The following is a 27,272-nucleotide window of genomic DNA, read 5'->3' as shown; positions in this document are numbered from 1 at the left end:
AGTCATCACTTTGCAGACTGTAAAGACTTTTGCCAAAGAGCTATCAAAATATAACTTCATGTGAAGCACTAGACTAGATCAAACAAATTAGACTTGCAGTGTTGGTACCAAGACATGACCATGTACTTACTGAGTAGCTAGAGGTGAAGTTAATCTTTAGGATGATACTACATACTAAATTCTCTTTCCTCCTTTTCAGATTTCTTTAGTGCGAATGCCATATGCCTGTAAACTTCTCTTTCAAGAGCTGATGTCCATGAGTATTGCACCTCGTATGATGAGTGTTTAGCCTTTAAAAGGCTTTGCTTTAGATCAGAATTCATGTATATGCTTGCTCTGGTTCTAGTGTTACATTCAAAATGTTTTTAAATGATACATGTGTCCTTTGTATCAGGTCGTTTGGCATCTCTAAACACTTTGTTTAATGATCTTGAGCTTTACTTTTGTAAATAGAAATAAAGATTTTTAGTCATGTGAATTATATTTATTTGAACATCTGCCAAAAGTGTGTAAGCACCATTGCTAACAGAGCGAGCAAGTGAGATAAGGAATGGATTATTGGGCTAGAAGTAGTCAGTGGCTGCAGCTTTCTAAAATACTAACTTAAACTGCATAAGTGATATAGTCCTTCCATCTTCCATCACAGCTCTGCACCATCTGGGGAAAAACAAGAAATGTGCTTTCATAATTAGGGTAACACTGCAGATGCTCCAAAATCAGTTGAACAATTTATTTTCTATCTGTTCTTCATTGTGCACAATGGAGTCAATCCTTTCCTTTTGCTCCCGAGGGACCCGCTGGCTTATCTGGGGTAATGGAATAGGGGTGACCTTTCCCCTTGCAATGTGCCCATTGACAGGAGTTGGCTAACTGTATGTTAAGTGTTAAGACTGTACTTCTTACTGCTGCATCTGCAGTGTCCTCTGAGAACTCCATGCCTGTCACAAGATGGCAAAGGTCCTTTAAGAGGGAAGAGGCCAGTGTGCTTTTCAGTGGCCAGCTGACCCCCAAGTAGGCTTGAGAAGCATCTCACACAGGCAGTGGAGTACGAGCTGCCTGAGACGGTCAGGCAGGAGGCAGCAAGGCGGAACTGGCACCTTGCTTGGATAGGAGTTTCAGGAGCCCTAGGAGTGCCGAGAGCTAGAACTGACAAAAGCAGAAGGCCTGCTCAGTGGCCTGTAGACACAAGGGGGAGATTCAGCATGGAAGGGCAGTAGGAGGGTGGGACCCCTGGGCAGGGTTAGGACATGGAGTGAGAATCCTCACACTGAAGTGTTGTGGGAGGAGTTGTCACTTAGGTCCCAGGCGCCAGGCCTCTCTACCTCACTCAAGGCATAAGGAATTGATAATAGCATGCTGCTAGCCCATTGGGTGGGTGACTTCAGGAGCTGTCCCTGGAGAGGGGAATGGAAACAACGCTATATTTGACAATAGGAGCTGGAGAATGGCTCTATTATGAGGCTTTTGGGGAACTAGGGCACTGTGTATATGACTGACTGCACTCAGACTACCCAGACTAGGCATACCTGTCGCACACTGGGGCAGAGTTGCCCTATAATGAGCTTGGGGTACACTCCTTTTAAATAGAGACAGCGTCTGCCCCATAACTTCTTACTTGGCTAAAGCTTATGTCCTCAGAATTTCATGTCTTCCAAAATGACTTTTGTGGCCCTTACATAATTTGAAATTCAGGTCTTTTCAGAGAACATGGTGTCTGAAGAACCAATTAAATCACCATCATAGCAGCCTGAAAGCTGAGCTATTTGGAACAGAAGAGTTTTTCTCAGATGATGTAACTTTTAACTAGTTACCCTCCAAAGCCTAGCACAATGTTTGGGGAAAAAAAGCATGTGTTTAATAAAGGCTCAGTCCTTAGCTATTTGTGAACACTCAGTAAAGATCTCCATGAAGTGCTTCACCAAAAGTAGAAAGACAGGTTTGATATGAGCTGTACCTTGCTGATATTTCTAACCAAGTTTTAAAAGCAACTTTTCAGGTTGTTCTCTTATCCTAAGCAACCAGGCCATAAACCTCCTTTTATAATTTTTTTTTGCATATATAGAACAGTGTTGTAACTTTGCACACATGACCTACCTTTAGCGAGGGGTATTTCCTGTAAGGCATCGACAACAGTAATGCGTGCAGAAGCCGTAGCCTCTCCTTTGGAGTTCGATGCATGACACTCGTACTCTCCAGCATCCTCTTTACTCAAAGGAGATATCTACCAAAGCAAACAACATGTGTCCTTGTTCACTACACAGGATTGGTTCTCAAGACACTTTGTGTCACTGTTAGGTTGTATAACAGCAGTAGTAACCGACAAAATAGGTAACAGATCAAGTGGGAATGAACACCTGCAGATTGCACGTGGCCAGAATAGTTCTTAACCAGCCCTCTGGAAAACGTTCATGTTCTCCTGAGCAAGCAATATGTTGTTTAAAAAAGTTGCATCATAAATTCAACCCTAAAAAATGAGAATTCATTCCCTGTTAGCAAAGGGAGCAGAAACTCAATTCTGACTTTTCAACTGAGCCAAAGGGCCAACGGTGGGTGCTGGATCCCAGATCAGATAGGTGGCAGTAGCTAACCACAGTATAGGACGCCCTTTGGCACCTGACTTGGAGATCAGCCAATCAATCCACTTTTAGCCCCACTGTCTTTAACATCAGGGTTTGCTTTAGCCAAATGCCTCAGACCTTTTGGCTACGTCTAGACTGGCATGATTTTCCACAAATGCTTTTAAGGGAAAAGTTTTTCCGTTAAAAGCATTTGCGGAAAAGAGCGTCTAGATTGGCACAGATGCTTTTTTGCAAAAGCACTTTTTGCGGAAAAGTGTCCGTGCCAATCTAGACGCAGTTTTGCGCAAGAAAGCCCCGATTGCCATTTTCGCGATCGGGGCTTTTTTGCGCAAAACAATACCGCGCTGTCTACACTGGCCCTCTTGCGCAAAAGCATTTGCGCAAGAGGGCTTTTGCCTTAACGGGAGCAGCACATTATTTCTTACATGAGATCGTCAGTGTTCTTGCGGAAATTCAAGCGGCCCGTGTAGATAGCTGGCAAGTGTTTCCGCAAAAGCAGGTGCTTTTGTGGAAAAACGTGCCAGTTTAGACGCAGCCTTTGTGTTTGCTCAGGGTTTGGGCTGTGTTAGAAGGTCCTGTTGTAATGGGGAGGAGGCAGGAAAAAGCGGTACTCTTGGTACCCCTCTCCAGAAAGGTGTCTCACCAAACTTGTGTTAACTCTCATTTGCCCTGCTCTAAAGCTTTCTCTTCCCAAGCCTCACCCGTTTTGGTGCACAGAGCAAATGCCTTTGAGTTGCATTCCCCAGGCACTGCCTTGGGTGGAGGCTGAAGCAATTGCACAGCATGGTCTGTTATTGCCAAAGCTTATCTAGTTGCAAAGCAAAGCAAGATGTGCCACCTCTCTGCCGGCTTCCCTGCTGATGCTCTCTTCCCGCTCCAACTCATTTCCACACATTGCAGCTCAGGCCCTAGCGTGCTGCTCCAGTTGTGCTCCCACTTGAGAACAGTTTAACTCTTCGCAGTAAAAGGTTTTTTTAAAGGGCTGGGCATGTAGAGAATTCACATGCCTTGAGGTCTCAGGTCCAAGATGCCCAGGACAAGGGTTCTCTGTGCTACAGCAGGCAGGACAGCAGTCCGGTGGCGTTCCATTCCCATGGGACCGTCACCAAAGACTGCTGGTCTCCAAGCCCTGCACTAGCTAGCCGCAGTGTCCAGTCTGTGCAGAAGGAGAGATGGTCTGTCGTTTCGCTCTGTCCTGCTCCTGAGCGCATTTTAACATGCCGCTCTCCCTCCTCGTTGTTTGCACATGTGTAAGTAACAGCACGGGAAAGCAAAGGCTAGGGCCAACTGAATGCATTTAACCTTACTCCTCATCAGACCTGTGGCTGCTTTTTAACTTCACATTCACATAGACTCTGTTTTCAACACCCAGACAAATGCTGCCCCTAGCCCATGGTAAGCTCCCAGCATTGTACCCGGAAACTTGGGTCTTGCCGATCCGTTACTAGGCTTGTATGTCAACATGCACGAGTACTCACCAACACCCAGCCAGTTACTTCATGTTTCTCAGGGCCGCCCCGGGTCTGGATAGCCAAGTTGTCGCGGTCGCCAGGCAGAAGCTCCAGCCTTTGCACACCATACTGTCCCCTTAGTATCTGAGCAAGAGTACAAAGAGTCAAGCTGCCAGTCCATTGACGAGACTGCCACCACACATACCTGCAGGACCTTTGCCACCAAACTCCTAAAGCCTTGTCTGCACACAAAAGCTGGGCCCATGCACCTGGGGAGATGAGACTGAGTTACAGGTGTTCCTACAGGTCGCCTTGCCACGGCTATTCCTTTACAGCAAGCAGCGGCTGTCCTTCCCGCACACGCCTCCCAGGCAGTGCTCTGGGACGTTCCTGGAAGTGCTGCCAAGTGGCACCGTAGAGGGGTTCTCATTTCTCTGGGCCAGACTCCATTGGTGACCCTGGAGGAGCAAACTAGGTGCAGAGCTATAGAAGTCCACTGAAGCTCAGGCTGACACTACAACACAGCTGATTTCACCTGTGCACTACAAGGCCTCCTGGCCACGAGGAAATGTCTGTGGTTGGCCCTGCTATGTAGGGGACTCACTATTCTACCCATTTCCCACAAAGTATGTTTACTTGATTGTGAGTCAACGGTCTCGAGCCTGTGGGTTTGGGAAAACTTGGAAAGTGATGGAGCCTGCACAGCAGCACTCTTCATTTGCACCGTTACCCTTTGCTTGGAATGAACACCAAGGCTTCTCTCTAATCAAGGAGGCAGCAAAGCAGGAGAAGCAAAAGCAAATTATGGAATTGGCTCTGTTTTGGGCTTCGGGCTCCTACGCGGTCCCAGGCCCAGACTCCGATGGAACTGCCGGACAATGCGGCTGAAAGTGACTGTGCACCCTCTTTGCTATGGACTACGGGTAAAACCAAACCCAGACAGCCCCCAGCACTATGAAACCACCCAGCAGAGGAGCAGCATCCACATTCTCCCCAAGGCTAACAAAAGAAAATAAAAATTAACTGCGGGTTACTCTGATCTGGGCATTCAAGGTCAGCATTTTCAAAGCCACAGGCATGCATGAGCTTCACAACAGATCCCTGGGAGACATTCTTTAGCCATTCTCAACACCAGTTTTTAATATGGCAGAGAATAATGGTGTTTCTCTTATCAGCATAGACACAAATACAAAAGAAAAAGTTTTGGTTCTGGGTTTTTTGGTTTTGTTTTTTGCATTGACCAGAGAAACTCACTGCAAACATTCTCTTCTGCTGGTGGGTTTGCTGTAGCTTTTGTCCTGCAATTCCTAACAGTCTTGGCTTCCCTTCTAAAGTGCTACAGTTTACAGATGGTGCTGGATTTGGTATCACATTTGGTATTTTTCTCCACAAATGGTACTGTCCTTCTTTCTAGACACCTTAAAAACAGTGCAGAGCTTTTCTTTATTATGGACTAGTTCTCTCTGCTCCTCTGCCACCTCCCCCAAGATGAAAGGAGCCTTGCACTACAGTGAGGAAGCATAACCTAAACCATGCTACCTGTGAAAAACAGATCCCGTGCCACTGACCTTATTCCAAGTCAGCACTGGGGTTGGAACGCCCAGGACTTCGCAACTCATGTAAATCTTTGCTCCAGTGACATTCCAGATGTCCTTCGGGGGCGTCACAATAGAAGGCCCTGTGAAGAGAGAGATTTTTATAAACAGGTGACTACAACTGGATGTCTGATTCCCTGCCTCTTGTTTGTACCCTGTTACATTCCACAGTTTCAGTGCCATGGACTCTCTTCTACTGTTATAGCCACGTGTGGTAGCTCCACCAATTAGGGTTGCCCAACATGTCCCATTAGAAGACTCTGATTTCAGTTGCTTATGACTTTGTCAAATTTGAACTCTGGGTACTATGGCCAGCCGTGCGGCTTGTCTCTCTGGAAGAGCAAACGAAGCTTGTTATTCCTCTGGCAGAGCCGGGAGCAGGCTGGCTGCTGCACAGCTCATGGCTTGGGAAAACGTAAGCCGGGGGCGTTGGGGTCTCCTTGCCAGGTGTCACCAAGGCTGGTGGAGATCCGTGCGCGGCCGGGAGGTAAGAAGCAGACGGCTGGAGTCAGAGTCTCTGGTCCAGGGCTGTGTATCACACAGCCGCTCAGATGCCGGCCGGGAGTTCCAGCCACACGAGAGACAGCACCAGCGCGTTTTAAGGCACCCAAGGTCACAGGACTGGGGGTGGGGGAAGGAGACTGTGACAGGCTGTGGCGGTGGAGATGGGAAGACAAGGGCTTTAGGGGAGGGGGAACAGAAAACTGGGCCTTGCAGTTAGTGCAGGGGTGGGGGGACTTGAACTGGCTGGGCAAGGAGCCTGGAACGAGGGGCCAGAGGTAGAGTGGGAGCCAGCAGGGGGTTCAATGGCTGCAAAACGTCCTAGATCGCTCTGCTCCCCCCATGCTCTTTGCAGGCGGTGCGTGTTCTCAGCTCTGCTGCCCTCCTGAGGCAAGTCACCACCTCACTCTCCACATCCCGACCACGGGAAGGAGGGTTCCCCACACCTCCGGTGTCCAGACGCTGCAGCCACTCACCCGCACTAGGCCACCAAGATACCACACACCACATCTCACCGTGACAGTGCAATGGAGAAACCATCCCACCAGCGCACTTCCGCCTGCTGCCTTTCTCCAGAGGCCAGCAAACGTGCAGCAGGCGCATGCGTGGACACGTGGGGCAGGGAGGGAACACAGGCTAGTGTGTGAGAGAGCAGGGCAGGGGGGTGGGGGGAGGGGAGGCAGGGCCAGCTTTCCACACGAGCTCAGCTCCCACCAGACAGTAACCCAAGCGGCCAGACTGTTCTCAGTGGGAGCTGCTGGGGCCTGGGCGTGTCATTTACGAGCGGAGACGGGAGCTGATACGGAGTCGTTTGGAGAATCTGGCCCTACATGCTGACCCTCAGCCGTGGCAGCGTATTAGGCACAGGCAGTATTCCGGGAAGGAGAAGAATGAACTCGTTTAATCTCCTTTGCGTGGGCCTGCCCTGCAACCCTGCTATTAAACTCTGGAAACAGAAAGCGAACCCAAGTGAAAGCGTCTTTCTTTCCAGGCAAGGGAAGCTTTACAGGCTGTATCGTAGAGGTCGTCTGTCCCTCGTCCTCAGGAGACAGAGGCAGAGACATGCAATCCCCCCAAATCCGGCCAAAGCATGTCTTGTAGGAACTGCCAGGCCAGCAGCTACCTCGTCTCTATCTCCCTCTCCATCAGCGACCGGAGGCTTCTGCGAAGAAGCCCTGCAGTGGACGGTTCTGGGCCAGCCTCTTTCCAAGGGACATGCCGACTGAGCTTCCTTGGCTGGAGCCTGGCTGATGTCCTGAAGCCAGAGGGTTGATAGCTTCTCTGTTCTTCATAGCCGCTGTTCTAACCCCGGATCCCCGTCTGACCCCGCTACACATCTTAGCGTCTCTGCCGCTGTGCTGTTCGCCTGCCATGGCCAAAGTGCAGCAGATCTGGGACGAGCTCTTACAAAGTGCATTACCATTCCGCTCTTGGCCGCTTTGCCCTCGTTGCAGCTTTTGGGGGCAGTCCACAGCTGCAGCGCGGTGCCTGCTGGCAGCAATATTTCCTTGGAAGTTTGAGACCGTGTGTGCAACGGTTCTGCCCACCATACAGATCCCAGCCTCCGGGTAAATACCTCCCCTCCTGGCAACAAGTGGGTGCCAGAACTAAATCTAGGAGACAGTGCTGCCCATTTCTTGGAAGAATGACAATGGAGGAGAGAGACAGTAAGGCAGGGGTATGCCCCTGAGCTCCAGCCCCCCCACTGCACCAGTCCTGCCAAGCACACACTCTTCTGGGAAGAAATCGCCCACTTGCCACACCCAGGCCAGGCACAAGGAATTCATGCAGAAGAAAAGTTCTTGGGACTCCACTGCACCCTCGGCATCGCTCGGGAGGAGTCAGACGGCTCAGCAAGCGGATGCGAAGACACCTCCAGATGAAGAGCCTACCGCCTAGATTGTCATCCCTGCGCCGGGGGCCTCGGGAGACCTGCTGGATGCAGATCTCCCCATCCCGGGTCACAGGCTCCTGGAGCCTGCAGCTAGTGGCCTCCTTAGGTCATGCACAGCAGCCACCCCACATGCACGTGTCTCCAGCGCTCCTGCTGACAGGATGCACCGCTCCCAGAATGCAGGACAGATCAGGTACTTTACTTTCCAGCATGCTGGCCAGTTCCCGAGGACCTCTGCAAGGGCCTTCAGACCACTGTGGTTCTCACAACCTATGCCAGCTTGCTAGGTTGGGGAGCACTTCTGGGACCAGAATGATGTTGGGTACCTGGAGCCCCAAGGAGAGGAAATCCATCTCCTGGAGCGCCGAGTCACCAGGCTGGCTCTCAGGAGACTCCAGAGCTAACCACAGGCAATCAAGTCCTGGTCCACTCAGACAATACAGCCACGGCTGCATACATAAACAGCCAAGAAGGACTAAGTAGCATAGCGCCATATGAAGAAGCAATGGAGATATTGCGAGTGTGGTTTTCCTCACGCACTTGGCACTTGACACCCGCCCCATCCTCCCTTAACTCTCTGTGAGGAAAGCCTGATAACAACACTTGGGCTGTGCTCCGAGCATCCAGGCTCAATTTCATCTCCTTGTTTTGCTCTACAAAGCAGTGCTGTGTTGCAAGTCGCACTTCAGACACACACAGCAGGAATGCACGAGGAGTCCTCTCCTTTGGCTGGCAAGCTTAGCTCTGAACTAGAGCAGGGAGAGGCTGTGACCCTTTGTCCTGACTTACTCGGCAGGGCCGGAGGCTGGGAAAGCAGAGCCCCCACAAGATGCACAAATACCCCGAGCAGACGCAGCTCTTCCACACAGATATCTCTTGGGCCTTTTGCTTGTCAGACCCTCACATCCAAGATGCCCCAAAATCAGGACTGGCTTAAAAATCGTCAGATTGAAAATGCAGCTCGAACCTCTCTGAAGTGGGACTCTCCGGTCCGGCGAGGTCCCGGGTCAGAGAGGGCTGGCGGCTGGGAGCCCTGCGGGCTAGCAGGGTGGGGGTGCTGGCATCGGGGATGCCCGGCGTGGCTGGGAGCCCAGCGTGTGGCAAGGGGCTGCCTGGTGGGGCCAGGAAGCTCAGTGGGGCCAGTGATGGGAAAAAGTGGCCAGGAACCCGTGACCAGGCCAGTGCTGGGGGTGGGAGGTGGTGGTAGCAGAGGGGTCAGAAATATCCTCTCACGGTCTGACACAATCCCTCCTCCTGGACCAGTCAGGTCCCCAGGGTGCTGGACCAGGGAGATCCACCCTGTAATAATACTGAACAAAAAGAAGTCAAAATGCTTTCTGATTTTTGAGTCCATTATGGGGAGCTGCTTGGCCCCAATATACGTGTGACCATCACGATTCAGCCCTCCAAGCATGGCCAGGAAAGCCAAAGGCCCCATTGTCCGTCTATCGGAGGGGTCTCTAGCTATCCTCCTGTCCTCTGGATCAGCAGCTGCCTCACTCACGACCCCTCCCACATACCAGCCCGTCAGGCTCCGGCCCTGCAAAAGTGGAGCGGTATCTTTACTCTTGCGAGTAGCCCGTCTCTTCAGCAGGGCCGCTCAGACGAGTAAGGTGACTCACCTTCTTACGTCTTGGCAGGCACAGGGAAGCGCCCTACCCTGGGGCGAGGTGAAACGTTAAATGAGAGGCGCAGCTCTTTTGTGCCTACAGACCATACCCCCTTCGCGTCAGAGCCGCACGCGGGTTTCAATAGCACTAGCACTGGGATTTTCACACTACCAAGCGGAGTTATTGGCCTGGGGGGTGGTGATGGGGAGTGGCTAGCCATAGCTCCAGTGAGGCCATCACTCTGGAAGGGAAACCAGGATGCCTGTAGCTCAGCTTCCCAGGCTTCTGAGTCTACCCTGTGTAAAAACAAACTAGCAGGTGGCAAAGATCAGTGGAGTAGCTATCTACTGCATCTCCACGCCAAAACAAAGCACTTCTAGGATGCTGTGGGGTCCAGCTTCCAACATCACAGGGAAAGCTCCTTGCACCACACCCTGTGAGAGAGTGTTTCCCAGGCTAACACCCAGTTAGATCACAGCAGTGTCTAGAGACCCCCACCGTCACTGTGATAATCACGGTACAAACACATGGTACTGTGCTGAAACAAAGCCTACAGACATATCTCCACAGTTACAGTGATCGAGACACCGAAAAACACACCTTTCACGATCACACATGTTCATCACCACGTGTAATGCACCTCATCTAGTGCATCAGCTGCCCCCAAGAAACCAGGTGGATGAAAGCAGACAAGCACTGCCCTCTCAAAGGAATCCACACACAAACATCATAAAAGACAAAAACGCCATATCACCCATTGGCAAATACTTTTCACAAAACTGTCAGTCCGTATCTGACTGCTCAGTCCTTACCCTCAAAACCGGCACGACACTTTCAGAAGTGGCAGCTTGAATTCATACTGCTAGACACTAAAATCATGGACTCAGCAGAGACTCTGGTTTTATGACTCATTATAACAATCTGTAACCCACTAATCCTTCTTTGTCCTCTGACTGCAGACATCTTAATGGGCCACTTTTCCTTGAACTATCTCTTGCAAGATATAACACCTTATGCTTAACAATCTGTTCTACTTTGTATTTAGCTGGAACACTACTTTCCCAGGTCCTCTCCAGTTTCTCCACATCTTTTCTGTGGGTTAACTAATATGGGCCAGTGTGAGCCTGAAAGCCTGTGTCTTTCACTGACCAAAGTTGGTACAATAAAAGGTATTATAGTATTTAACCCACATTACTTAACCCACAGGAAAGATGTGGAGAAACTGGAGCAGGTCCAGAGAAGAGCAACAAGAATGATTAAAGCTCTGGAAGACATGAGCTATGAGGGAAGACTGAAAGAACTGGGTTTGTTTAGTTTAGAAAAGAGAAGACAGAGGGAACATGATAGCAGCTTTCAAAGGTGTTACAAGGAGAAAGGAGAAAAATTGTTCTTAACTTCTGGGGACAGGACAAGAAGCAATGGGCATAAACTGCAGCAACGGAAGTTGAGGCTGGACATTAGGAAAAACTTCCAGTCAGGCTGGTTAAGCACTGGAATAAATTGCCTAGGGAGGCTCTGGAATCTCCATCACGGGAGATGTATAAGAGCAGAAAGCTGGAAATTCTTGCCGTGTGATGGGTTTTGATTTTATTTTCATGTGGCTGTTTGCAGCCACACACGCCCAAAAATCTGTCCCTAAAAATAGCCTTTCCGTTTCCTTCTCAAGCTCCCAAGAAGCCATTCTCACTTAGAAATGACTTTATATGGAGAAGCACAGTGTTCTGAAAATAGCACCCAACAGCCAGGCTTGTGTGCAACACCCTCAACTTGCTCCTTCCACAGACAGACGCAAGAAGGGAAACTGGCAACGTGGAACCGAGGCAGTTCAGAAAACGGCTCCAAGTGTCTGAGGTACCCACGGTGCCATGTTCACCCTCAGAAGGGGCCCCAAGCCCGAGGCCCTGCTCCTCCTCCTCCTCTTCCCCCCAAGTTCCCACACGCCACTCACCCTGGGAAAAGGGGTGGAGAGGAGCAAGAAGCAGCGGGAGTTGGGTGAGGTGGGAGAAGAGGAAGAAGAGGGTGAAGAGGAGAGGGGCAGAGAGGAGCAAGAAGCACAGGTGGAGTATAGGGGCCAGGGCTCTACTCTAAAGGTTAATGTGGCCCGACTCAGGGTACCCCCGCGCCGCAGCGTCCCTGGCACAACGGCCCCCAGGCGACCCCCGCGCTGCAGTGTCCTTAGAGCTACAGCTCCCAAGTGGAGGGGGACAGGCAGGACGCTCCCCAGCTGAGAGTTCACACATGCAGGCGGAAGGGAAGGGAAAAGCCGAGGCTCCCAGAATCTTGTGCTTAATGTGAAAGGGCTTTCCCACAATGGACACTAGCCCCCTCTTGCCCTCCCCACGCCACACCTCGTCGTCCTTCCATCTCCTCTTGCCAGCCCAGCCGCTCCTCAGGCCCAGCCAGGAGAGCTGTGACGCGGGTGCTTCAAGTTAAGCTGGGGCTCGGGCCTTGCTGGAGCAGTGGAGTTAAGCCTGTGCTTAGTGCTGCACTGCCTGAGGCCCTGAGAGGTCCAGCTGCAGGAATGGCTTGCTGGCATCGCTGCCCCTAGACAGGTCTGCCTGTGTGAGTCTGTGCTCTGAGCTCTGTGCGCGTGGGGAAGGGGCGTGAGGAGACGGGGCCCAGAGTCACCCCAAGCGTGTCTTGCCCTGCAATGTAATAAGCAGAAACGGGAACGCAAACAGCTGCATCGAAAGATGGAAACATGCCGTGATGTTTTCCACCTCAAAGCACTTCATGCTCCAGACCACAAATCAAAGCCAAACCTCCCCTTATTGTTTTGTGTCATTAGCTTTCAGAGGAAGATTACAAGTCTGGCATCTTGTGTTGGAACTGATTAGAGCCCTTCGGGTTTGCTGTGACCCATGGATCTGTGTAGGAGAGCAATCAAATGATAGTCAGCAGCAGATGGACTTCCAAAAGCAAAGCAAACAAACAAAACAACCCACCAACTAATAAAATATGTTTGCAACAGCTAAACAAGAAGAAACACAAATGGCACCAACGTCTTGTTTCTGAAGAGTCAAAGCGACTGCAGCCCTTATACAAGTGATGAGAGGCAGGCCTAAACTTTAAACCCAGTTCTGAAATCCAGCAATGCACTCTATGCACATACATTCCAACCTTATGGAGAAATTCACAGACGCCACCTGCACCTCCTCAGGGCTCACAACACCAGAAAGCAGGACGGAGGTGGCTCTCAGCCATGGTGCAAGCACTCTCTATGCAGGCAACGTTTGCCCTTTTGGAAGGTCTCACCACGCCAATCTAGGGGAACCTTCTATTCCCACATTCCTGTCCTCTGCCGCACAAGATGCCAGTCAATGTGGGTGCAAAAGAACTGTGGCCTTGGAGAGGGTGCTGTGGGCAGTGGCCTCTGCCTGGCCCCAAGCTCTGGCCTGCATGCTACGGAAGGGCTTCTGCAGGGCATGAGGGGTGATGCTGCCCCACGATGCGGGTGTAGCTAGTGACTTGCAAGTACATTTCTCAGGAAGCTGAAGGTTTGCAGATGAAGGCCAAGGCCTGTCCTTACACCTGTTGTACACTGTATGAACCGCCTGACAGAACAACACTTTGTCAGCAGCGAGATGACAATTTACTAGGCAACCCTCCTCTGGCTTTGCTAGCCCTTTTGTGAAAGAGGCCAAGGTCTGTAAAGAACTTGGGAGGCCTGTGATTTCAGGGCTGAAGGCGTGGAAGCGAGGGTGAGAGCTCAGCACCCTCATTCATGGTAAAATGAGTATGGTTTCCACAGTCCATCCTGATTAGCGTCTGCTCTGTGAGCTATGATTAGGCAGGAGTCTCAGACGACCTTTTGCCCAGCAAAGGATCAGAGAGACTCTTGAACAGAGCACAGTCTTCCCAGGGGCAGCGAGAACTCGCTCTGGGGGGATTAGCTGAAGTAAACTAGAGTTGTTTTTCATTCTATAATAAGAGTTTTATTATCCCAGATACTGAGAAAAAATGTCACAAATAACACACGGCATCTTGTTAGTCGAGGTGACTAGATGGACCATAAGCACTCTGCACACATTAAAGAATGGCCATTTCTCTGGTCTCTCGGAGCCACACCGGCCAGTGAACTAGAAACACCCCAAACTCTGAACAGCCAAGTAATATATTAAGCAGCTCCTCTAATGAGATTTTTAGCAAAGTAAGCCTAAAAACCATATGTGTACCAAATGTCAGTGAACCAAAACACTGCAAAAATAACTGAATGCCTTTAAGGTAAAACATTTTTTTTTATAAACAGTAGAAAAACACAAAGCAGTAGACCAGCAAATGTGTATCTGCATGATTTCAGCACTTTAAACAATGTTTGGATCAAAGTCATAATCCATTCAAGGTCTACAAACTAGGGAATAACAGAGATAGGAGACATTTCAAGGATATTTGATAGAACACGACAGCCCACATTGCATGATATTAAACCAGAGCTCTGAGCTGTTACCGAAGTAATACAACAACATGTGCTTGAAAATGTTATGAAGAAAAATAATTACTCCATCTATCCAGGAGACAATGAATGAAAATGTAAATCAAATCAAATCAGAATAATGCTTCTCTGTGGAAAAATGGATTTCAGCCCTTGTGTGTCCAGCCAGCATTGGAGTTTGGATTCTACATGCAAGTATTTATATAAAAAAAATAACAATCGCAGGTAGGCATGGAAGAGTAAATAGCAAAACTATGAAACAGACAACAGGGGATGAGGAGGGGATCTTCTGAGAACAGGTGGAGAGCAGTAAATTTAGGCACTTCCACATTCCTCCTTTGAAATGCAAATGCTTATTGGATAGTCGACTAGTCCTTAACATCCTTACGAGGGATGTCAGTGGTTAACCAGTAAGCATCATCCTGACCAGGTAATGCTTTCCGATTACCAGTTAACCGCTGACCTGGCCGGGCTGACCTCCCTATCTGTGGCAGGCCCTGCTTGGCCAGAGCAGCCCCCACCCAGGATAAGGGACCTGCTATGCTGTGAGTAGGGGCACTCCAACCCGGCTGAGCTGGAGTGGCTTCCTGCCTTCCCCCGTTTAAGCAGTTTACTGGTTAAATGTAACAGTGAACCGATTAGATGGGATTTTACATTCCTACCATCAACCCTGTTCTGTCTCATACGTTTATTCCACAACAGCCTGAGAGCAACTGTCCAGTTTGATGTGTCAGCATCAGACAGTTCTGAGATGAAGAGAGGAGCGAAGCAAGGATGTATTCCTGCCTCTAAATGATGGACCGCATCTCCACACATCGGATGGGAAACTCTTCAAGCGGTCATGACTTAAGTCAAAGACTAAATCAAAAGTTGCTATCAAGGCACTTCTTTTTGCTGCTGCTGCCCTCGTCGCCCCTAATGAAGATCGGTGAGAACTCATGGACCGCCACCTTTCACGTGCCTCTGAGGCATTTGCTCTCACCATCAGCATTACGAAAATGATTGTATTAGGATAGAAGGTTCCACAAGATCCTTCAGTCACCTTAAATGCAAACCAATTAGCAGGACCCCAAAAGTTCAGCTATTTAGGTTTTACGGTTGCCACAAACCTCTCCCTTCATTTGGAAAGGCTGCCACCACCTTCAACAGAATTAAAAGAGCATGCAATAACTCAAAGCTTGCCATCAAGACCTAAATGCTAGTCTAGTAAGTTTGGAAACTCTCGCGTATGGTGGGAAACATGGACGACTTACACTTATTAGGAGAACAGGCTAAGCACTTTCCACCTATGCTGCTTATGCCACCAACTCAACACCGAGTAGTCCATGGCGGTACTATAATTATTAGTATGTGTATGGCAATAGTGTGTAGGAGCCCCCGTCATGAACGAGGGCCCAACTGTGCCAGGTGCTGTACAGACACAGAACAAACTGACAGTCCCAGCCTCACAGAGATGACAGTCTCCACCTTTGCTCCAACACCTCAGAGCTCTCACTAATAGCCACAGGAGAGGTGAGCACAGAGAGGTAGAATATTTTCTCATGCCCCTTCTAAATAGTTTTTGAAAAGTTAAAGATTTGAGACTGTGAGGCACTAGGCTTTGAGACATTCAAGTCTCATATCCCCCATACACCCAGGATTCTTTATTTTTAGTTAGGAGGTGAAAAAGAGCAGTCCTAAAATGGGAAAAATGCTGTATTTTTATCTTCTAGATATGGGAAAAATAACTAAAATATTTTTTTTAAACTGAAACAACATGCGTCTGGCATGAGAACATCTTGCAAGATTCAGTCCAAGAAGAACAAATCCCTCTAGAGTTTTAAAGATTCATCAACACTGGAATTTAGCAGAGACATGCCAAGAGAACACTAGCAGGTGCTACCCTGATAAACAGAAGCCCACATTCCCCACGGACCTTCCCTAGGAATCTCAACTTGTGCTTTGCACAGGTGCTGGTTAAAAAAAACCAAAAACTGCAAAAACCCTTGGCACAGTGTTGTCTGTGGCTATACTCTGATGGAATGCACCCACAAGTATATATTTATTGTTGCTCTTATTTATCTTTCAACTCACCCCTGGGAACATGAAAAGTTTGCCTTTATTTTCATTCCAGAGTTAGTGGTAAGAAATGTGGAGGTGAAGCACACAATGCCAGCCAAAAGGCGGACTGCAGCACATTGGCTAGGAATTTAAGGGAGTATCAGCCCCATGGGACACAGTTTATCTGGACATTAGCCAGTGAGCCAGGATCCTTCACTAACAGCACATCCAATTATTATTCATTAAGGGCTGCTGTCAGCTCAGCACTGAACAAACAAACAGGAGTGAGACCAGCCTGCTTGCAGGACTATGAACTAGAGCAGAGAGTCCATACATCTGTGTGTTCTGTGGGCTGCATCTACACAACGTGCGTACTACCTGTGTGGCCTGAGGCTGTCACATGGTCCACAACTGGGTGGTGACTGGGGTGCAAGAGGGCTGCAAGCTGAGAACCACAGGTTCCCCGTTTGCATTCTCTACTTCTTCTGCTACATGCGCTCCTTCCTTCTGCCCGTGCTCCCTGCAGAATCTCTCACGTTGCTCCTTCTCACCTCGCTCATCCCATCTCTCTCCACCTCGTTTACCTCCATCAACCCGCACACCAAATCTACTAGTTAAAACCCACTAGGAACAGTAGGGGGACCAGATGCCGGGGGAGCCGCGCCACACCCTCCTCGAAGTGCTGAGAGAGAGGATGGCTTGAGACGGCTGGTAAATCCCAAGCCACCCTGCCCATTGCCTGGAACTGCTGGGAGAATATGGAGAAGTGAGGCAGGCAGCTCTGAAGGGGTAACAGCTGAATCAGGCAACAAAGGAAGCCTCGGTGCCGAGGGAAAGAGTTGTGCCGGGCCGTGGAGGAGAGGGTGGCTGTGAATGACTGGCTTCCCGCCAAACAGAGATGCTCCTCTATTCCTGGGAGGACTCCCAAAGATCTGCATTGGTCTCTTCCTCCTGTGAGACCCCGTACTGCAGAAACCTCCCCCTTCTGGCTTGCTACGCCAGTCCAGTCCTGGCGCAGATAAGAATGATTAGCTTTGCTCAGAGCAAAAAGAATCAGTGCGGAGGACTGTATCTGTGCCCTGGGTAGCAGTTGTGTGTGGACACACAGCATGTCACAAGCCTGCTAGGGCTCTGCAGCACCCAGATTTCCCGCACAGGCATGCCTTGAGGATGCCCAGAGCCCAGAGCACGACCACTTTTACTGCAGAGGCAGGACATGCTCTTCCGCAGCTCCCTGGCCTAACAGCAGAGCAGAGTGTTTCTTTTAGCTCAGATCGTAGGCTGCTTTTCTGCTGCCCACGTCCTACTTGATTTTAATCCTCACACGACAAGACCTCTGTTCTCCTGCCAGCCACATCAGCATCAAGCTCCATGTGGGACGGAAACAGCTATTCAGCTGCACTATTGAACTGCGTCCCCTTCCCTGGCCCTGCATATTTCCCCTTCGAGAAGGAAAACAAATGTGACCTCTCTGTGTAAATATTTACAAGAAGTGATTAAAATGCAATGGCTGTGAAGTAGCTTTCTTCATTAGTCGATCCTTCTTCGGTGTGCAGTTCCTGAGCTGACTCCTGCAAGGTGCTGTGCCTCTGCGGTCAGGGGCTGAGCGCTGGGAACGGAGGCAGGAAATAACCTCAGTGGGGGCAGAAGGAACGTTGCAGCCTCAGGCACTACTGTCCATTTCAGAAGAAATTCGTGGAGAGACTGTAGAATGCCCCCTGTTCTGGAAGCACAGGTGCACCGGGGCAAGCCAGCAAGGGTGGAATGCAGGACTTATTAAAGGGCTTAGACGGGGCGCAAGGACATTGAGTTAGCACTGTACACGGGGGTGATTAATTGTGGTTTTCATTAGTCCAACAGCATAGGAATTGGAGAAGTGAATTTATCAAGTGTAGTGGCAGGATGCTCTAGTTCTGGTTCTCATTATGAGCAAGTTTTCTGAAACTGAAGCACTCACATTCTGAATACAACTACTGTGCTTTGAGCCAAAAAGGGCACATTGCTTGATAAAACTGTTTTGAAGGATGACGGGAGCAGAGGACCCAAAGGATTACATAGTTCTAGCCGGGTGTTGGCAAGCATAAATTGGTAAAAAGTCTCCCTGCAACCAAATGAACCTCTGAGACTGTATCCTTTTTATCTTTCTCCATAGCATTCACAGTTTACTAGAAAGCCGCACAGGTTCATTAATGGCAAACCAGCATGTTTCTTCTGACAACTGAAAAGAGTTGGCATGTGTTGCTGTAGGTTTATTTAAAACGTCAGGATTTAGTTTTATTAGCTTTCCTGAGCTGTATTTGGGACAAAGAATTTTAACGACAATGAAAGGCATACAATGGAAAACATGCCTTCCCTTCCCCGCGTAAGTCCCAAACGCCCACTTTATTCCCATCGCAGTCTCATTACCCCCACCAGGCCAGAATAGCAGAAATGCTCAGCCCCCGTAACAAGGGTCAGAAGAAGTCAGCTCAGCTCCCACCTCTCCTCAAGGAGTCCCTCTGGGAAACTGGCCCGTAGTGTCAGGGTCAGTGAACGTGGTGCAGACTGGGGCGACCCCCAACTCAACTCCCTACACAGCCTGAAGGGTGTGCGTGGTCCCGCTGACTTTAAGGCCGTGGCCTTCCCGGAGCAATTATTTACAGGTGGCTAGTGATGGCCAGCCCCCCGTTCAGTGAAACAGCCAACAGAAGAGCTGTCATGGTCTCTGATGGCAACGGGAGCAGGGCCCACCTTCTGACAGCGAGCCGTATGCATCAGGCGGGCACCTGCGTGAGCACTGCTGGCATGGTGCCATCCAGTGCGGAGTGAAAACAGCTTCATGAGAGAAGCCATGAAAAGGAGCGAAAGCTCTTAGTGTCTTCGGACTGTCAATTAGCTGGGAGCTGGCCTTTGCTCTCAGTCTTTCGGCGTGATATTCCAGCCTGAGTCCGGAATGCCTGACCCCACGTGCACTGGTAAGGAGGAATTACTGCTGCCCGCCTAGGTAATGTGATTTCAAATCATGGCGCAGGCTGAGCATTTATTTTGTCCCAAAATGTGCTCATGGCTGGGGAAGACTAACCCTAGCCAGCGGTATGAGAGTATATTCCTATAGTTAACATCAGGACTCAGGAGCAGCAACTAGGGCATGGTGCTGCACCTATTCAAATAAACACCACCACTCTGATGCAACTGGGCCCTTCATGGGATCACGTTTGCACTACACGCCATCACAGTGTCATTCTAGGGCTGCGAGCACATGCAGGCTGGAATAGTGGGGGAACGAAAGAAGCACGGAGTGGAGGAGAGACACCACACAGGGACACGAACCCTCACACTATCGACTGCCAGATGTCCCAGAGTACAGCAGTGACGGCGCACACAGCCCAGCGGTCCCATTCAGCCAGGCAGCCAAGCACTCTGAGACCTGGCACACAAAGCAGTCCTCTGACAAAGCAAGAGCGGAGCTGAATCCTGGAGGGCTAGGCTGGTGGGTGGTTTGAGAGTCTCCGTGTCTACACTGCACGGAGTACCAGAGGTATCCCGAAATAGCTACCCTGCGCCTACACAAGCCACCCGTTACCGTGAAATATTTTCTGAAATAACGAGTGCGCTATTTTGCAATTTAGGGCTATGTGGACGCGCCAGATTTCAAATGAAGCTCTTTTGAAATAGATTTGAAATACGATATGAAATTTGCGGCGTGCACATTGCGTCTCTTATTTCGAGTTTAGGGAGCTGCGTAGACGCGCCCTGTGCAAATGGCGACTCGCCAGGCCAAGAGAAGCACTAGCACCTGCCGGGGTTCTGTCACAGTGCTGCTATCAATATCCTTGAGCGGGCTGGGCTGCCCTGCGGAGAGGGGAATCCCAGCGCAATAGGAAGGGCCAGGCTCCAGGGGCTGGGGAGCAGAGCTCTCCCAGGCTGCAAAGCGCCAGAAGGCCCTGGTCCTCCAAACTTCCCCCAAAAGAGGAAACCGAGGCAGTGAACCTCTGTTTACTTAATTTTGTCCCACACTCGCCTGCTTTATCCCAGGAGCACACGGTACTGCACAGGCTGACTCAGGGCCCACTCTGTCTCTGCAGTGGCTCAGCACAGTCCCAGTGGGGGCGATTTCCATTCTTGTTCCTCACAAACATTAAAAGCAGGACATTTCAGTCTCTCCGGATATCAATTTTCTACACAACTTGGCTACTTGAGCACAAAATATAGCTCATCAGACAACCGCTGGACACTCCTGTACTCGAGATTTCACATTACAGGGCTTTAGAAAACAAGCAAGACAGAGACACAGCCCCAGGACAAGGTCAGGGAAAATTACACCAACTAAAGTGTTGCCTCTTGCTTTTTGTTGTCCAAGAAGTAAGAAATGTCAAAGTCCTTCCTACTTGTCGGAGGGTCTCTCACTGTAAGCAAAAGCTGCCGTTACAGCTGCAATCTCCACAACGCTCTTGCATATGGAAAGCTCCGGGGGCATATATTTTGTCAGCTTTGTAAACTAGCATGTTAATGAACTTGTATTCCCTTCGAAAGAAATCCGCAGTGCACGTATGGGCATCTTAACAAGTATTTTGCATGTTAAAATTGTATATAACCCTCTCTATAATAAGCTCTTTGTTTCCAGGCTGTATTTCCAGGTATGAAAATAATCTCTTGTGAAATCCAGCATAAGTATTCAAGTGGCATTGCTCATGCACTTCAAGCACCGAATAGTCTGATAAAGATCTCTCTCACACACACACAATTCAACCATGTAGCAAAAACAGAAGTGCATCTGTGAAACTTTCTTCTGCTGCCGTTCTAAGGGCACTCACCATCTTCACAGAGCAGGAGTATTCGAGGCAAAGATGCAAGAAATTCAAACAGCATTTGCTTGGACATGTGTGGGGAAATGAATCTTCTTATCATGCTTGTGCTATTTTGCGTAAAGGCTGACCCTGCACCAACCAGTTCGGCAGGCAGAGGGGAACACAGATCGTTTAAATGCCCCCTGGAAAGTACAAAATGTAAAACCCTGTTAAAAAAAAGAGGGGGTCCCAAATCCTGCTCCTATGAGAACACATGACTAGTTCCTGCTCCCCCAGTGCAGGCGGAAAACTGGGCGTGGTGTGGGAGCAGAGTAGATGAGGGTGAGCCTCATCATCTTGGAGGCTAAGTTTTGGTGCACGTTGGGCATTTTATTTAAATCTATTGGCCCTGCCCATTGGCAGGGGTAACAGGAGACAGGCACCCGAGTGAGTACTGCTGCCATGTGCTCTGGTCGAGTCTCTTCCTCTCTCACACACATTAAAACTCTTTCTTCTCACGACAGAGATTTCCCCAGCCTACATCTTCACCCTTGCCTTCCCTGCCCTGCAGTGTACACTTCCTCCTCTAATGTCCCAATTTAAAAAGGGCAAGTAGATTTAAACAAAGTAGGAAAAAATAAAAAATAAAATCAAGCAACATCCACTGTTGTAAACATGTTTTTTTTGGATTGCTGCGCTCTGAGATTTCCAAGAAGTATTCACTTGCTGACAGCTTCCAGAAATATGTAGCATGACTACAATGTTTCAGTGAATGAACAGAACAAGCAGAGCAAGAAGATACAATAGTGTTCAGTCTTCCATAATGAAGATGTCTGAACTTTTCCACCACTCCTTCCTGTGGAAAATAAACCCAGCAACAAGTTCCCCAAAGTGTTAAGAAGTCGCCATACAAATATTTTACCATAAAGGGAGTTTGTCTGGCCTCATTCCTTAGCTGCACAGGGTCTCCCGCCCAGTGTTACTAGTAGGGTAGGGGTGAACCCCCTCCACTGGCATTTTGCCCTTCCGTGACCCCCATCACCATTATATCTGGTCTTCCCTCTGTCGTTTGAAAAAGAATCAATGAGAGCGAGGGAGAGAGAGAGAGAACGCGAAGACTCTACATCTCCTTTCTTCAGAGAAATGGGAACAGTGATGGGTGCTCTTTTCTACAGGCTTATCTACAGGACAGGACACACCTCTCTGTTGTTCCTCTGATCTCATAGATTTATAGAACACTAGAACTGGAAGGAACCTTGAGAGGGCATCACGTCCAGTCCCCTGCACTCATGGCAGGACCCAGCACCATCTAGAGCAGTGGTCTCCAACCTTTTACACCCAAGATCACTTTTTAAATGTCAGGACAAGCCAAGATCTACCCCGCTCCTTCCCTAAGACCCCGCCCCTTCCTTGAGGCCCCACCCTCTCTGTTCCCCTTCTCTCCATCACTTGCTATCCCCAGCCTTTAGACGCTCTCAGGGTACGGCTACACTGCCACCTTTTTTCGATCCTTCTGTTGGAAGAAATTTTTCCGACAGATATTATGTCAATGGAGGCCATACAAGTTCTTTAGCTGGAATGTTTTCTCAAACTCCCTGACTATGAGAACCTCATCAGAGCCACCATATGTAAAGCTCTTTGTGCCTTAGAATTTGTTGTTTAAGATCCCGAGTGAGTGCAGGAGGATGTAAACAGTTTACAAATGAGCACAATCATCTGCTGCAACTGCCTGATAAAACTCAACATCATCTTCCGAGCAAGTCCATTCCCATACACCAACTTAACAGCAGCCAGTTTTTCTGGAACTGCCACAGCCAATTTCAATGCTGCCCCATGGCTCCTTTGTATCCACAGAGCAGCCACACAGGCACCATGTCAACTCCCCCAGCAAAGGCTCCACACGGCATTGCATGAAGAATAGCTCAGTGCCTCCATACACAGAAGGCTGACACACAGTCAAGAGCAGGAGGGAGCACAGCCAAAGTGTGCTCAGTAATTCTGGAAACTGCATCAGGGTAGGTAGGGTCATCCTGAGTCACACATACAGCCCCAGTACACGTGGTACACTCTGCAGTCCTTGTGCTGTTCCTCAGCATGGCACAGGGAGGAATTTTCCCCATATCGGGGGATCACTTGCTAGCGCCACCCCAACTCCTGCTCTGAACTACAGCCACCCACCCACTCCCAAAGGACAAATACACCTCCTCCCCATCGCTGTTGGAGGTGACTGTTTAGCAGCGTCCATCAGGCCTTGTGAAAGGCCTGATGGACAGTGAAAGTGTGCCCCGGGAGAGAGATGGCTTAAGGTTTTGTTCTGATGTGTCTTGTGAGACTGTAAATTCTTCAAGGAAAGGGATCTAAACTTTATATGCATAAAGCACCACATACAGTGCTGGATAGGTAATAGATAGAGTATACAGCAGAAACGTAAGGTGCTTGTGCTTTCTCTTAGTTTCAGAAGCTCCAGAAAACACATCCTGTTTCACAAGATGTACTTGATTGGGAATATGGGAAACTAGAAGAGGAAGAGAAGGAGAAGGAGGAGGAGGAAAACCCTAATACACTTTGGTTATGAAAACATCCTTCCAGCAAAATGGGATTTGCGTTTCTGTTCCGTCCTTGAGATGTATCTTTATAGTATTGCCACTCCGTTCCTCCCAATCGAAAACACTCCACATGTTGTGGAACCTGAGGGCCGTGTACAAGCTAGGATTCCTATCAATCTATCAATTGTACTACTGCAGAGGTTGAGGGGTTTTTTCCTTTGGTGCAGGGGCAGCATTTTCTCAAAACAAAAGCTCAAAACATAAGTACAGCACTGTGATTTGGAACACTGGAAAAGGAAGGAGGATATTTAGAATTGGAACATGCTTCCAGTGGCTAGTGGGAAAGCCACCTTATTAATTACGCAGGGCTTTAGTTTCTACAGCTGTTCTTAAGGCCTCTCAAAGCAAACAATAATTTTAATTAAGTTAACCCATTTGTTTAAGCTTTGATTCAAACAAGTTGAGACAGACCTTTTGTAGTTCTTACAGCTTTCTACAGCACCTGTATCTATATAGCTTGGGTACTTGGAAAGCCCCTGTGAAGGAAAGTCCCAGCTTTTGTGAAATCTGGTATAGGAACGTCAGAGTCAAGGAAGCACATGGTGGTGGGTGGTCAGAGAATTCACACCGGGCATGAAAAGCCATGTTGCCCAACAGAAAACGGCTCATGAAAAGCCCTGGTGGCTTCATTTCTGAAGCTGTATGTGACATGGCAAACTTTCCCCCTTGTTTGTCACTCCCTATTCTGGAGATTCCACATGTCTCCTAAAAACCCACTTAAGGTCGTCTGAGGTCCATTTTGCTTTTTAATTAGTGTCGCAATGAAATAGACCCCCAATGAACCAGATTTTCACACCTTGGGTGTGATTTAAAAAAAATGTACACCAATAGGTGCTCGACACTTTGAAAATAAAAGTGGAATGCCCCAAAATTTGAGTACTCAAAATTACTGGCCATATTTTTAAAATGTTGGCTCCAACACACGTGAAAATGTTTTACTCTCTCATTAACAAGTTACATGGCTAACATTTTATGCATTCACTTGGGAATATGCCTCAAATCACTGATATACAATCAGATCCAAGGTCTATTGACATACACCAACTTCAATGGACTTCGGATAAAATGCATAAGGCTTGCTAATATCAACTGCATTTACAATGCTTCAATGGGTTCTTAAATTCTGTGGAATATGACTGTTTCAAACTGCAACTATCTTTTGGCTCTTGCTATATGTAACTATGATTCCAGGATGACTTTCCCTTTTTAAATTGTGCATACTGAAGTGCTCAACACACAATTTATTTTCATAAAATTACCAAGAGAAATTAGACAACATCCACAGAGTACATAATTCATACTATAACATGATTGTTTCAATTTTCTCTGCTGATCTTTGGATTTTGATTGGGATCATTAAATCCTTGATATATGATCAACATCAGGTTTCTTAAGCAAGCTGACTAAATAAAACCCTTCTGAAACATGTATCAGCAACATTAGCATATGTTCTGCAGTTGATACTATATTACCCAGTAGAAAACATAACACATTTAAAAGAAATAAATTTCCTTGAAAGGGGGTTTATTACTTTAGCTTTTTTTCTCTATGCTTGTAACTAAACTATGAATGATCTGATATTAGCTTTCCTCTTAAAATTATAGCTCAGAAAAATGCTACTTGTGGTCAGAGAAGCCAACAGCTCCTGTGCACCCCCAGGCAAGGTGTGGGAGACCTAACTCCATGCCCTGGAAGGGGCGGGGCCAGTCCTCCATACTACCCGGCCTGCGGCACTGAGTCCCCCCTGCCCCGACCTTCAGAGCCATGTGGAGCCGTACTCCAGCAGCAATTTAAAGGGCCCAATTCTCTAGCTGCCACTGCTGCAGCTGTAGTGGTAGCCAGGAGCCCCGGGCCCCTCTGAATCACCGAGTCCTGGGAGAACTGCCCCCGTTGGGCCCCCCACCATTGGCAGACCTGCATGTGTTGTTTGTTTACTTGACTTACTTTGATTATTTGTGTTCTTGAGATTTTTAGAGATGCTGCTGGTAAGCTGGGCACTAAATCATCTCGTTTATATTTACAGTTAGTCGGATAGAAGGACCAAGAGGAGGTGAGCTAGTTAAATAACTGCAACGTTGTCCTCCCACGTGCACCCCGCGCCACATGCTGCCAGTCAGGATAGCTTTAGAACTACAGGTTAGGAAGCAGACAATCAAGTTATTAGATTCCATAATGTACATTAACAAAAGAGATCGAAGGCCTTGGTCTTATCTGAATTTGTGGACTGAGAACAGATGTAAGCTACCAGGAAAGAAACAACAACAAGACCCAGACCCAGACATCAGTCCCAGGCCCACCCCCTGACCCTGTGAAATTCAGCACAACACGGCACAACATTCCTGCTACCCCCATGGCCCTACACAGAGCCCTCTGTCCCCAGACAACTCCACAGTGAACCTCCTGCCCCAGCAGAGTGCTGCCCCTTCACCCCCTGCCCCAGGCACCTCAGCTCCTAGTGACTCTGCAGAAAATCGCCTGCCCCTACCTTGCCGGGAACCGCACAGCATCCTGCCCCTGCCAGGCCGCATCCTAATGTTGCCATGACCCCACCGAGCGCCCCCAACCTCACCCTCACTCTGCTGAGAGCCTCCTGCCCCAGCCCAGCAACCTCTGCCCTGGCCATGACCCCACCTGGGCACCCGACCTTGCTATGACCCCACCTGGGCACCCGGCCTCCCCGTGACCCCACCTGGGCACCCGGCCTCCCCGTGACCTCACCTGGGCACCCGGCCTCCCCGTGACCTCACCTGGGCACCCGGCCTCCCCGTGACCTCACCTGGGCACCCGACCTTGCTATGACCCCACCTGGGCACCTGACCTTGCTGTGACTGTACCTGGGCACCCGACCTCCCTATGACCCCACCTGGGCACCTGACCTTGCTATGACCCCACCTGGGCACCCGGCCTCCACGTGACCCCACCTGGGCATCCGACCTTGCTATGACCCCACCTGGGCACCTGACCTCGCCGTGACCCCACCTGGGCACCCGACCTTGCTATGACCCCACCTGGGCACCTGACCTTGCTGTGACTGTACCTGGGAACCCGACCTTGCTATGACCCCACCTGGGCACCTGACCTTGCTGTGACTGTACCTGGGAACCCGACCTTGCTATGACCCCACCTGGGCACCCGACCTCCCTGTGACCCCACCTGGGCACCCAACCTCACTATGACCCCACCTGGGCACCCGACCTCGCTATGACCCCACCTGGGCACCTCACCTCCCCGTGACCCCACCTGGGCACCCGACCTTCCCGTGACCCCCCCTGTGCCCCCACCTCCCCGTGACCCCCCTGGTCCCGGTGCCCCCCCGGTACCTTGCTCGCACGCCCCCTTGCGGCGCTGGCTGGGCCCGGGCTGGCCGCGGCGCTGGGCGCTGCGGGCGGCGTCGCGCAGGCGGCAGGCGCTGGGGTAGGTGCGCCCGTCGCTGCCGCACACCGGGTAGCGGCTCTTGCAGGCGCACAGGGCGGGCCGGCCGGGCCGCGGGGGGGCGCACTCCAGCCCCGCGCCGCAGCGCGCGCCCGCCCCGCACGTCTCGCCCTCGCCGCGCGCGCAGCGCCAGCAGCAGCCGCAGGCATCCCGCGCGCGCCCCAGCGCGCAGCCCCGCGCCGGCAGCGCCGCGCACCGCGCCGGCAGGCAGGGCCCGCACGTGGCGCCCGGCTCCGCGCCCGCCCGCAGCAGCGGCAGCAGCAGCCCCGCGCCCAGCAGCCGCAGCATGGCGCGGCCGGAGCGGTCTGCGCCCCCGCCCCGCCTCCTGCGCCTCCCGCGGGGGCTGGCTCCCACCGCGCCTTCCCG

At 50.0% G+C, this 27,272-nt stretch overlaps 2 protein-coding genes across 2 annotated transcripts in view; one reads left to right on the top strand and one right to left on the bottom strand.

Annotated features, from left to right (window-relative positions):
* Window positions 1–474, top strand: part of POLR2B (RNA polymerase II subunit B) — a 21,485-nt gene extending 21,011 nt beyond the window's left edge. The window contains exon 25 of the mRNA XM_075929216.2: window positions 200–474. Within this exon, the coding sequence (XP_075785331.1) occupies window positions 200–289 (90 nt within the window). The 3' untranslated portion in view covers window positions 290–474. The remainder of the gene's footprint in view (window positions 1–199) is intronic.
* On the bottom strand, window positions 463–27,272 carry IGFBP7 (insulin like growth factor binding protein 7). The gene is made up of 5 exons (XM_075929218.2): window positions 26,795–27,272; window positions 5,599–5,708; window positions 4,058–4,174; window positions 2,095–2,221; window positions 463–657 (listed from the first exon to the last, which is right to left on the bottom strand). The coding sequence occupies exons 1-5, from the start codon at window positions 27,192–27,194 to the stop codon at window positions 641–643; spliced, it is 771 nt and encodes a 256-aa protein (XP_075785333.2). The 5' UTR covers window positions 27,195–27,272; the 3' UTR covers window positions 463–640.

The sequence above is a fragment of the Pelodiscus sinensis genome, chromosome 4 (genome assembly GCF_052426305.1).
Source record: "Pelodiscus sinensis isolate ZL-2025 chromosome 4, ASM5242630v1, whole genome shotgun sequence".
Classification (NCBI taxonomy): Eukaryota; Metazoa; Chordata; order Testudines; family Trionychidae; genus Pelodiscus; species Pelodiscus sinensis.
This window is presented reverse-complemented; position numbering and strand designations above follow the sequence as displayed.

Bases quoted from the DNA above. Each gene is read 5' to 3' on its own strand.
- IGFBP7 (XM_075929218.2), bottom strand. From the start codon at position 27,194: ATGCTGCGGCTGCTGGGCGCGGGGCTGCTGCTGCCGCTGCTGCGGGCG. The intron at 4,175-5,598 runs GTCAGTGGCACG...ACTCTTGCTCAG, and splicing joins CAGTGCTGACTTGGAATAAG to ATACTAAGGGGACAGTATGG. The intron at 2,222-4,057 runs GTGAGTACTCGT...TTGCTTTGGTAG, and splicing joins AAGTAACTGGCTGGGTGTTG to ATATCTCCTTTGAGTAAAGA.